Source organism: Ambystoma mexicanum, chromosome 2p, assembly GCF_040938575.1.
Source record: "Ambystoma mexicanum isolate Mex_15411 chromosome 2p, UKY_AmexF1_1, whole genome shotgun sequence".
NCBI classification, from domain to species: Eukaryota; Metazoa; Chordata; class Amphibia; order Caudata; family Ambystomatidae; genus Ambystoma; species Ambystoma mexicanum.
Window position 1 is genome coordinate 1,072,578,635 of NC_090923.1, and position 12,862 is coordinate 1,072,591,496.

At 44.2% G+C, this 12,862-nt stretch overlaps 1 protein-coding gene across 1 annotated transcript in view; it reads right to left on the reverse strand.

Annotated features, from left to right (window-relative positions):
• The window catches only part of EFEMP2 (EGF containing fibulin extracellular matrix protein 2), a 304,335-nt gene that overhangs the window by 95,792 nt on the left and 195,681 nt on the right, over positions 1-12,862 (reverse strand). Inside the window, exon 7 of the mRNA XM_069645012.1 lies at positions 9,300-9,419. Coding sequence (XP_069501113.1) covers positions 9,300-9,419 — 120 coding nt within the window. The remainder of the gene's footprint in view (positions 1-9,299; positions 9,420-12,862) is intronic.

The following is a 12,862-nucleotide window of genomic DNA, read 5'->3' on the forward strand; positions in this document are numbered from 1 at the left end:
ATGGATATTTGCAGGGCTGCCACTTGGAGATCAGTGCATACATTCACAAGGTTCTACTGTGTCGACAGGGATTTCACAGAGGAGTTCAGGGTCGGCCAGGCTGTGCTGCGCAACCTGTTTGGGTGAGGTGAACCTGTTTTCTGATGGGTTTCCTTCAGATGAACTTTACCTCTGCCCTTGTGGTTTTGTGTGTTTACTACTTTATGATCTACTCAAACAGCATCTTAATTTATGAAAGATTCAATGATGGAGAAGGAACAGGTTACTTACCTGTAACTCCTGTTCTCCAGCACTGCTATGTTTTATAGATGCACATGTAACCCTCCCGCCTGCCCTGCTTATGGTTCTTCCTGCTGTGAGAAATGTGAGGATGTTCTCACATTTATCCCTCCTAGGACACTCCCTCATATAACCAAGAGAAAGGCAAGTCTGTCAGATCCCGACCCCGAGGGTAAATCAGCGAGGGAGGATCACCTGAGTGGAGGGTCCCTGGGGATTGGTAGAGGGTGCCTGAGGGCGAGAGATGGTATCCCTCTTTCCTGAAATTGACTTACCCTACACTTCCTTAGCCTTTGTACAATATTGTTGTCCATATCCTAATTACCCCCCTGAAATTACACAAAGTACAGAGAAGAGGACAATGCCTCAAAGATTAGTACCTATAGAAAACACCACTATAGTAATGAGTTGAAGGAGAGGGATCCTGGAAACTATAGAACTAAAGGTCAGGTATGTCCCACTGATTGGGTTAACTGTGTTCAGTAAATCCCAATCAGGACTTGCACCTGAAACCCTTGGAGCACAAGACAGAAGAGAGCGAGATAGCAACAGGGAAGCCAAAGTGGACCAGTGTGACCTGTAGGAGAGCAGAAACACAAGAACGCTGGAAACCTGCAGAGCAGGGCGCTATATGATAGCGTGGTGAGGGAGCCGTGTCTCCACTGAGCCAGTGTGGTTGGAGGAAGGAAGCTGTGTGGAGTGTTGGCCCTTCCCGTTTGGTTCTGCAGATGCTTGTTCCCCTGGGCAGAGGAGCCCGGCGTGCCTGAGGGGCAGGTGGTAAGACCCTGACCTCATTTAATGAGAAGCCGTGAAAGCAGAGGACCCAGGATTTCCAGCAATGTGACCGGTGAGTTGTGTGTGAAGAAACCCAGTACACGAGTGCAGGAAGAGAGGCGGCTACATTGTGACAGAGTAGGCGCGTGCCGCTGGTATGCTTATAAATGTCTATGAGCTGCGATGAGAGCAAGAACAACTGAATGCTACGTTAATAGAATACATTGCAAGTTGATAAAACATTGTATCGGAGTGGGCGCGTGCAATGAGCACATTCCCGAAAGTCTCAGATCAAAGCAGAAGAACTAAATTAACAGAATGTAAGGTTAAAAACAGATTGTGTGGAAATAATATATCCGAGTAGACATGTCTGAGGAAGCTGAACATGTTCAAACGTCTCTGATCAATTAAGGACACAGAGAAATCAATACGAACGATCAATACAATTGAAAAGAGAATGAAAGCTGTGAATGAGCACCCGAGGGGAGCCAGTGAAGTGTGAACCAAATACCGAACTAGCAAAACAAATAGAAATTAAGGCTGTAAATCAAAGTCAACAAAGTGGAAGTTGGAAAAGAGAGCCAAAGAGAGAAATCATTAATCTATGGACTTTTAAGTCTTGCAAGTTCATTGTGAAACACCAAAGCAATCTAAGTCAAGGTGACAGAAAGCTGGGGCAAGGACAACTGGTTGCGCAACCGGTTGTGGGTGGGCCGTGCAGCCTGTCAACTGCACCTAGACCAGGAAGCCCCAACAAATCTAGGAGAATTGTGAAAGCAACCCTAAAAAAAGATAGAGCTGAATATTGGAACTTTGTTTTGTGAACCAATGCTTGAAGCTTGGGGAAGAGAAACCCAAGTCTTGAAGTAACATTTGAAGCCTATAATTATTGGAACTGTATCCTGAACTTCGGAAAAAGAGCTAGAGATTGCTCCAGACTTTATTTTGAACATTATTTAGTTAGAATAACCCTACACTACATTTCTGTATTAGACATGAGGGCAACCATAGGTTTTGACACAGACACACTCTAGATTTAGACTAACAGACATATATTTTCCTTAGGGTCTTTAAGTAGGGAAATCCCCACCATATCTATAGAGCAAGTTCGGCATTGTACCCATCCTGATAATTAATAAAGATTCTACTGTTGAATTCACAATCTGTTGTTTCATCTCCTGGTACCATGCTTGTCCCATGCTGCCTCATATTGCCATGTTCATATGCGCTTGCCAAATCTAAAGGTTGCCTACAGGGGTGGAGCTATGGGAGTACCGTCTATTGCTGTGGGGCAATATGACCCAAAAATGACTCTGATAGAGCAACTAAGATGACTGCAGTTTTAAAATCTAAATGTAAATTCCCAGCCTGACAAGGAATATTCACACAGCATCTGAATCTATGAAAGATACCAATGCTGGAGAACAGGAGTAACCGGTAAGTAACTTCTTCCTTTTTTTCCCCCCACCAGTTTAGTTGTACTTGCTCTGGGCTTTGAGTCCCTGGCTGTTTGGATACAGTAAACTGCACCTGGAAAAGATGACAAGTACTTCTCCAGATCTCTTCATTTCATTGGGGTCTATTCTGGTCCTCCATGGGTTAGTTTGCCGCTGAACCTGCACCTGTGTATTATAACTGAGTTACCTGCTTTCTGCCCATGCACACTATGGGCTAATGATGGTCCCGTTTATTTCTATGGAACACTCTGCTCAACTTGAAATTCTTGATATTTTTCCTGTATACATTTTGGGTCTAGTGAGTTTTAAGATAAGAGGTAGAATTTTAGTACACACTAGTGATTAATGATTTTTTAAATTCATGCTCTCCATTTCTTCAATAGTGAATCCATGTTTAAACTGCAACACATTTTGGTAACAATGTAATTATTTCCCCTGAAGTATACTGCACTGGTTAGTATTGCTAAAGTGTGCCTGGATTCTTTGGTAGCCTCTGGCTGTCTTTGGAATTGTTTACTCCATTTTACAACCTTCAATTAACTGTGATAGGTGCATTTGTGATTCTGTAATACTATGCCCCAGAGGGGTAGAAATACTGTTACCTTGGTGTGGGTCTAGGGATGGCCATTATTACTATGCTCTAATGTCTGGTTCCCTTCTCTTAAAACCCATTATTTTGGCATGTTATCTGCCTATCACAGGGCAGTGGATCTCTAATATCTAGGAGCAAGTTCTGTCTTGTAGGACATGTGACAGGGTCTGGTACTGGGCCCTTTTAGGGGTGAATAGTGACCCCTCCCAACCTGGGGCAAGGGGTTTACCAGGCAACCAGAGCCAGCCCTGTCCCAGAGGTGGGGAGTGGGAGGTCCCCAGTCCCTGAAACCCCCTCATGTGCCTTGATTGGAATTACCAGTACCAACTTCTGAGACACAATGCCTCTGACTATCTTTTTCGGGCCAGTGAGATCTCTTTTTCATGACAGCACCACATTTATCAGATGTCCCAGCATGAACGAAGGGAGCAAAAAGATAGAGGGCAGGCATGCACAACAAGATATGCACGATACTGGAAAGCAACTCCTAGTTTAGCAAAAAGGAAAACCACTCCATGTGACGAGAACCCGAAACACATCACACAACCATTAGAACATGTGGAGACAGGGGGTGGTGTTAACAAGTGGTGTTGAAACTTCACACCTGTGTAAAAGTTGTGAGAAACCTGAAGGTACACACACATCTACTCCCGAGGGATCTTCCTTTCAGGTGGCCAGGAAAGGCAATCGCTTTTGGATTCCAACCCTGGGGGTGGACAAGCGAGGGAGGTTCTCTTAGCCTTATGGGCTATACCCAATCTTATCCCATCTTCCCCTGTCGTTTTCCTTTAAGGACTGAGAAGAAGAAACAACTAGGAGTAGTGCAGAGTTCCAATTATAAACACCATTCTGGTACTGGGACGTAGAAGTTTGTCTGGAGGCACGTAGTAATACAGATCAGGCATGTCACACTAATAGGCTTAAGCAGGGTCAGGCAATGGAGTATATCTCATTTCACCTGCAGCCTGTTAGTAGTAGCGAACAGTATAAAAGATGGAAATCAGAAGCACATGTGAGAAGCAGTCGCAGAAGGAGCAGAGAAGGTTGCTGTGCTGGGAAGCAGAAAGCGAAACGCTGAGATGCCGACTGAGATCCCAAGAGTCTTGCCAAAGTGACTGCAGGACTGGGAACCATTGTGAGGGAAGGAGTGCAGCGGGTGCTGCCAGGGTGCATAGGTGGAGCCAAGCACGAAGAATGGTGTCTGCGTAGTGGAGCACCGGCAAACAGGCAAGTTGGTTTTCCCGCTTGGGGAGAAGCCAGAGAATGGAGCTGCAGAGACCCGGTAAGTGACCCCCCCCCCCCACACACACCTAACCCCCCACCCCCCTTAAAACTGTCTTTATTAAATACTGAACCAAATGAAAGGAGCTGCACAACTTAACTGCAGTTATTGAATACCAAACTAAATTAAAGGTTCTATTCAAGTCGGCACAGCTTAGAACTACAGTTTCAAATCGAATGAAAGGTGTTATCCTGACAAATTCAATGGAACATTACATTTAGTAAATGTTGGGTGATAGGAAAGTCGTGGTTTGAATGAAACCAATTGAATGCTGCAATTATAAAGAACTGAATGAAACAAAAAGTGGTTACTTGGTCGGTGTAATGCTAAAGACTGCATAAACATTGTGGAACAATCAAGTGTGTCAAGTAACCCACTGGAGGGAGGGATAGAGAGAGGGAGAATTAATTAAATTGTCCTTTCGTGTGTGTATGTGGTAGGGGGAGTTCAGCTGGGTAACAAGGACGAAAGGGGTGGATCAGGGGTGAAAACTTCCGAATAAAAGAAAAAGCCATGTCCTTTTTCAGCTTTTTGAGGGCCGCACAAAATCGACCAAAATAAATCTGTCTTTTTAATTAAATAGAACAGAGATAAATTGGAGGAAGGGCAGTGGAGATGAGTGCTGAGGATGTGGTGGCAGCGTGAAGGTGAGGTGTTATGAAAGAGAGTAGTACCGTTTTGTAAGTGACATGTGAATGTTGAGAGAGAGCGTGTGTGTATGAGAGAGTGATTGTATTGAGAAGGGTAAGGTGTTCGATAGAGGAAAGAGGAGCGAAGACAGGTGAAGGTAGATGAGGGTTGGGAGAGAGGACAGAAGAGGAATCAGGAGCAAAGTGAGTGGAGGGAGAGTGTGGAAATCGGAGGGATAGTAGGAGAGTGGGAGTGGAGATGACAAGATGGAGTGAGGATAAACGGCAGAGTGGGACAGTGAGTAGAAAAGAGGGAGTAATATCAGGGAAAGGACAGAAAGGGAGGGACTGAAGGAGAAAAAGGGTCAGGGTGTCTGACATTGGCACAAATTAGAGAACCGCCTCAATCTTGTCGTCCTGGGGAGTGGTATATTGGAGATTCCTTAGAAGTACCCCCAGAGGGAATCGGATAGGCCCCCACCTACATCTGGCCTTAGATAGTAGGTGCTGCAGATCGGTTGTTTGGAAAACCTAGGTTTTAGGGAAGCGTTGGGTTAAAGGGAAGCCACGGGAGGTTGAGAGAGGGAAGCAAAAATCTATTAGCAAATCAAGCCTGCAACCTATCCACAGTAAAAGCTATACTTTTCTCTATTCGTGAGATAAAGACCCATAAACCATCCTTTTGAGTCTGGGAGTTTGTACTGCCATCTGTGGCACATGCCATTGTGGGATACAGAGAACAAGACCGCCTGATTACCAACAAGGGCTACAGTCAGAGCGAATGGTTTTGACCTGTACTGAGATGAGAAAGAGGTGGTGGTCTCGCCAATGGGGAAGGTGCTATTCGAGACAGGCCTCTATTTGGGAGTTTCTAAAGGCACATATGGAAGAATCGCTCAGAAGTCCAGCCCATTAAAATGACATCTGGTCCAGATATCCGCAAAATACATGGGATTCCAGGTTGGGAATGGCCTGGTGTACTCCCATCACAGCAAGGTGGAAGCTGTCATGATTGCCCCAGCCCAAGGACGAAAAACTGATATTTGAGCGTTCCTTGAGTTGGTGGGGTATTATAGACATTTGTCCACAATGTTTCCTCATTAGCCACACCCTTAACAGATACATTCGAGAAAACACGCCCTATCCTAGTCCATTTGTATGAGAAGGCACAAGTATCGTTTGAAAGACTTAAACCCCAAATTTGTCAAAGCCCGCTCCTTATCATGCCAGACTTCTCAAAGAAGTTCATTCTGCAAGCAGATGCTTCCCTTGTTGGCTTAGAGGCAATCCTGACACAGATCAAGGATGGGGAGAAACAGTACGTGCCACTATAGCAGCTGGAAATTGTTCCCAAGCGAGAAGATCTAGCCCATCATCAAACTAGAATGTTTGGCTGTCAAATTGGCTTTTCATTGCCTGAGGTATTACTTGCCAGTTGACAATAGTCACTGATCATGCCCCACTAAGATGGATGGCCCATAACAACAATACTAACCCCCAGAATCCTATGGTGGTTCTTTACAGCCATACACATTATATATGGAGCACAGGGCTAGGAAACACCAGGCAAATGTTAACTTCCTCTCCAAATGCACTCAGTCGGCTAGAGTGGGTGAAGAAGAGGGGGTAGAGTCAGAAGAAAGGGTGAAGGCATGCAATAGGGTCCTGGACTGGACCTTGTCAGCGGGAATCGGGACCCTCCCAACCTGCCCTCTACTTTGCTACCTGCACTCTGTACAACCTACCCAGATCGTCCCCCACTTATACCTACCAACACCATGCTGGTTGATGCACATCTGCTCCCTTTTCAAGTGCCTTTTCCTAGCCTACAAAGCTACCAGTTGTCTTGCGTCTCAGTACCTGTCCGACTATACCTCTGTCTGCTCACCATCTTATTCCCTCCCCTCCTCTTCTGCACTTAACCTTGACACCCATACCCCCTGAGCAACCTTTTGCTCCTGCTCTTTACCAATACTCGCCCCGCTCCATTGGAAACCACTACCTATCACAATCAAAGGCAGCCTGACATCAAATCTTGGCTTAAATGTCACTTACTTGCCAAAGAGGTAGCACCCTCTGCCCTTTACCCCACCCACCCCACCACACCACACCCACCAGTGCTGCATACTAATGCAATTCTGTAAATTTGTACAGTACTCCTATTTAGTTTGAAGCACTTACCCCCTAGGTTAATAGGCTAATGTAACCTTTTTTGTTTTGTCCCTTTTCTATGCTCTACTCTGTTCACACACTTATAAACTGGCTCACAATTTGTTCTCATCTTTGTGCTATTGTACACACACCCTTCCGGGAATGCCTCCCATATCTATAAATGTGTTGTTGTAAGTCATTCCATGTTTATTAAATAAATAAAAATGGGTTATTGGGGCTTAAAGGTGTGTTGTAACATTGATGATGCCATGCTGGGAGTTTTCAGAGATCAATACAATTCTATGGGCCTTCGTAGCAGGCCCTATAAACTGCAGGCTTTGCGCCTCAGCTTCTCATTTAAAATATTAGAAGTATTTAAATCAGTCAGCAGAGACTAACAGCTCATCTTCTAATATGTAAAACAAACACTTCAGCTTGCATGCTGGAGTTTTTATGTGTTTTATTGGGATTTATATAGCGTTTTTGCCAAAGAGTTGTACAATAATTACAAAAGAAAGTACAACATTTTAAATCGACAAAATAGGGTATGTAAACAGAAGGCAACCAGATGGCGGTAAGAGATCAGTATAAGTGGGCTTTTAGGCCGAGAACAAAATAATATGTAAAGAGGAGAAGAATGAATGTCTGGTGGGAGAGAATTCCAGATTTTGGGGACAAGAAGGGAGAAGGATCAGAAGCGAGAGGGAGGGCAGAGGGTTTGGGGACAGGGACAAGATGAAGATATTGGGAGCAAAGAAGGCAAGAGGGAGAGGAGAGAGAGATCAGAGAGGAGAGGAAGGGTAGGGCAAGAACTTGATAACACTTCAATACACTAGAAATTAAAGTGAAATACGAGCCAAGAGTCAAAAGGAAGAAGAGAAATGGAAAGGAGCGATGGGGAAACAGGGGACTGTGCAGGTAACAGAAAAAGAAGACAAATGGCAAAGTTAAACACTGGCTGGAGTGGAGTGGGGTGAGATGGGAGGAAGGAAGGCCAACTAAGAGGGCAGAACAGCAGTTAAGTTGAGAAAAGATTGAAGAGGAGATAAGGAGTTTAGTTGCATGAAAAGATAGAAAAGGATGGACACATTGAATGTTGAAAAGCTGGTACCAGTAGATCTGAGCAGTGATGGAGAAATTATGGGAAAAAGATAATGAGGAGTCAAATGTGGCTCCAAGGTTGCAAGCAGTTGTGGAAAAGGAGAGTGAGGAAAAACTAGGAGAAAAGTAGTGGGAAGAGGACAGATGGAAGAAGAAGACCTCTGTTTTGGAGGAATTAAGATACAAAAAACTAGAGGTCACTCAAGATTGAACTGTGGGAGGAATAGGAGCAAAAGGAGCGAAGGGCGTTGGAGGAGAAAGAAAAAGAAATATGAGAATTTTCAGAATAGAAAATGGCACGAGTGTCTGAAAGATTCAATAAGTGAGGCAAAGTGAATTGTATAGATGGAGAAGAGTAAGGGGCCAAGAACTGAACCTTGGGGAACATCATAGAGAAGGGGGAGAGGAGAAGAGGTGTGGCTGGGCCAAGAGGCTGAATAAGTGCTTTCAGCAAAGTAAGGTTGGAACAAACGAAGAACAGGACCGGAAATATCAAGGGAGGTGAGAGCAGTGAGGACAGTAGGGTGGTCCACAGTATCGAATGCAGCAGAGATATCTAGGAGAACATGAATACAAGAGGATTTATTCTGTCAAGCAGCGAGAAGTCAGTTAGCAACGTGGAGGAGAGCAGTTTCTGTGGAGTTAGCTGGATGAAAACCAGACTGGGTCATGGAAAGAAGAGAGCGAAGATTAAGATGGGAAGGTATTTTAGAATAGACTTTCTAAGATTTTTGAGAGAAACGGAGGAGAGAGATAGGTCAGACGTTAGGGAAGGTTTCTTATGGGGGCCAACATAAAATCATGTCTAAATGTAAAATGCAATGAAGACCTTCAAAGCTAATAGCTTTGCCAATGGTAGTTTATTATTGGTATCTGTGCATATTGTAAAGAAACCATTTGTCAAACTGTCTTTTCTTTCTTTTCATAAGTGCTTCATCAAACAGACTTAACAGAGTATATTACACCTGGTGTTGGTTGCGTAGTTCACTTTGGGGGGACAAAAGGACACGTATTGACCATTCAAGCTCGCTTACCGTTACAGGTAAAACCATCCCGGTCCAGCTCGAAGCCCTGATTACACCTGCAGATAAATGTGCCATATGTGTTATAGCACCGTTGCTGGCATGGGGCACCCATGTCACACTCGTTGACGTCTGGTGGGAAAAATGAAGATGACAACTTGTGAACGAGACAAATAAAATATCTTAAATAACCGGTCCAAATATGCAGTCCATCCCAGCAAACACATATGTCAACATAAGCAAACAAGCATTGACAAAACCAATAGGTTTTGGCTGTAATATGGCAAGTGCAGCCTTATATATCCCAACAAAGTCATATTATGCCTGGTGTAGTATCTATAGGCCAGGATGCAACTCCATAAGTGCAGTTACTGCCTTCATATGCTTTCTGTTCACTAAGAAAAGTATTACTAATAAATTCTGTATAACAACAGCAAGCATCGACACCCAGCATGGGGTTAGCAGTGGGGTGCCAGCCAAACACTGTCCTGGAATGCCGGGCTAACTCCACTGGTATAAGCCTGCCTTTCAGGACAGCTGAACGCTGCTACCTCATGTGCTGGTCACTGGCCTCCCTGTCCCCACTCAATGGGACATGCCGCCTGCCGGCATGCCTCTCCCCCACACCTCACTTTCCTGCCAGAAATGGACTTTGCCATACTGCTGCCTCCACCATGTCACCGTGGATAGCGAGGAGGGACTCACTTCAAGACCTCTTGCGTTTCCATGGGTGCACCACTGCACACACCCAACCATCAAAGGGAATAACATAATTTCTAAGAGGTAAATAAATGATTTGGCAACCTGCTCATGAAGCTAGGTGTTTGTAGCTTTATGCCCTGCATACAGGGGCTGGCTTGAGGTGTGGCGGCCTTGAGCCTTTGGCGAGGCCTGAGCAAGACCGACGGGCCATTAACGTCTAGGCCCGCCCCTGAATGTGGTGCTTAACACTACTTTAAAACGTTGGCATATTGGTGAGCTTTTGTAAACAAGGGGGCAGCAAACAGCCTTAACTACTGTTACAAGGCTTGTAGTTTCTCTCCCAACATTCCACATCAATGCTCAGTGTCACCTGTAGCCAACATTCCACCTTGACAATGCTCACTCTAAAGCTTCAAGCACCTTTTCCAACGGCTTTCTTTTTTTTTTTTTACCTATGTTCGTGTCTTTGCCATATTGTAATGGCATTACAGTCCTGGTTGAGAGGGCTGGAACAGGTATTTGGTCCCTGTCCATAGATATCTTGGCTTCCGCTTGGCATCATAGCTCGTGTGAGGGACAATAAGACTTCTTACAGCCCTCTCCTCTCTGCTCTCAAGCCGTATGGCACCAAGTGAAATGGCAACATTAACAAAAAATGTCCCACTACTGCATTAAAACACAGCAATAAATGCTTCAACGACATTGGAAGTGTACCTTTGTTTTACACAATCTATACATATCCCCCAATAGACTAAAGACACTGTCTGGCATTAACCTATAAAATTCAGCCGGAAGACCATCTGGGCCAGGGCATTTCCCTAAGTTGAGGCTATATGCAGCTTTTTTTAGTTCATATAATGGGAAATCGGAGTCTAAAACTGCTTTTTCTTCACCAGTTAGCTTTGGCAGAGTCACCTCCTCAAGGTAGTTTGCGGTGTCATCTATGTTGTTATTAAGCAATTCAGTATAAAGGTTTTCATAAAATTACCTTAACTCATCAATGATCAATGTAGGGCCGTACGTTATTTCCCCAGAATGTCTCACCCGAATTTCAGTCCTGCTAAAAAAGGATAAGGTGCCTACTACAGTGAGGAATTCTAGACCTATAAGCCTTATTAACTCTGATAGCAAGATATTATCAATGTTTTGGCACCTAGGTTGGAAGGAATACTACCTAAGTTGGTCAATCCTAACCAGGCAGGCTTTATTAAAGGGAGGCATTTGATGACAATTATGAGAAAGTTGGTACTGACTTTGACAACAGAGGCAAGTTACAGACAGGGGTAGCAGCACTCTCTTTGGACGCACAGAAGGCGTTTGATCAAGTGAATTGGTGCTTCTTATTTATGACACTGGAGAAAATGAATTATGGATGGGAATGTTTGGCTGGGTTAAACTATTCTATTCAGGCCCTTCTGCAGCAATAATGACTAATGGTCTATTTTTAGATGCATTTAAGTTGTGAAGAGGAACTAGGCAGAGCTGCCCTCTTTTACTTTTGTTGTTTGTTTTGCCATTGGAACCGTTGGCAATTGCTATCAGGAAAGTTGTTACGCTCATGGAGGTCCAATACAATGGTGTGATGCAGAAGCTACAGTTGTATGCCGACAACCTACAGTTGGTATTAAAGGATCTCTCCAATTCAATACCAGCCCTAACGAAACAGATAGCTAGGTCTAGTCACGTATCTGGTTATAAGATAAACTGGCTCAAATCTGAAGGCCTTGCCTTGTTCTCTCTCATGCTTGAAATCTGACTTGACAACCCCTGGTTTCTGATGGTGTCCAGACAAAATGCTATACTTGGGTATTTAGTTAACAAGTAATGAGAATGAGATGATGACCTTGAATTTGAAGAGGGCTGTTGACAAATTACCATTGGATTTAACAAGATGGGATTCCCTTAAACCATCCTTATGGGGCAATGTCAATGTTTTGAAGATGACGGCGACCTGCGTATCAACTACATTCTTAACATGATTCCCCTTCAGACCTCCAATATCTTAATGGGGGAAATTGATAAGATGATTCAGGCCTTTTTATGGGATCATAAACCCCCAATATTTATTGCCCTTTTTAGAGAACTCTATGGACGATGGGCAGTGGCTGAGACCAGTATGAACAGTTCTATAGAACCTGCTGCGTTGTTGACTTCTAGGAATGGTCAAAAGGCGGAAGCTTCTGCTCAGACAGAATTCCTGAGGAGGTGTTGGATTGATATATCAACATTTTTAAACCAGGGTTCAAGGTCTCCAAAGGGGGCTTACATATGGTTAAACCCTTCTATCAGGATAAATAAAAAGATGTTATGCTGGCCCAATTGGTACCTGGGAAGATGGATTGGAGATTCATATGAGAATGGGATTTGGCAGTCTTAACAAACTCGGAGATGCCAAAGGCCTCAAAGACAGTACATATGGAGAATATAGATCTCTGAGATCGACTATGTCCTCTATGGAGAGATTGCACACTATGATATAAAAGAGTCCATTACATGCATGGGGGTCCACATCATATGACCTCTTCAGTTTACAAGCTAATGAATGGTGCAACAAAACGGAGTGCAAAGCTCCTAGATGCGTGGTCCAGATGCCTTGATTCCGAAATGACTGAAGGGAGTCAACTTGTAGGAATATACCCCAAATGTCTTTTAACTTGGCTGGAAAAGTGAAACAGATCAGGTTGTTGAACAGGATATGATGTGCAGACAAGGTCTAAGCGATTCCAATGCATGCTGGGGTTGCAGACTGGGTCTTAGAGGAACATGATATGACACTGCAACAAGGTCCAGAATTTCAGGAGTGAAATTACTGATGAAATGAACCTGGTACTGTGAATTTAGTCTATGGTGTCAACACTGATTCCGGGAGATTA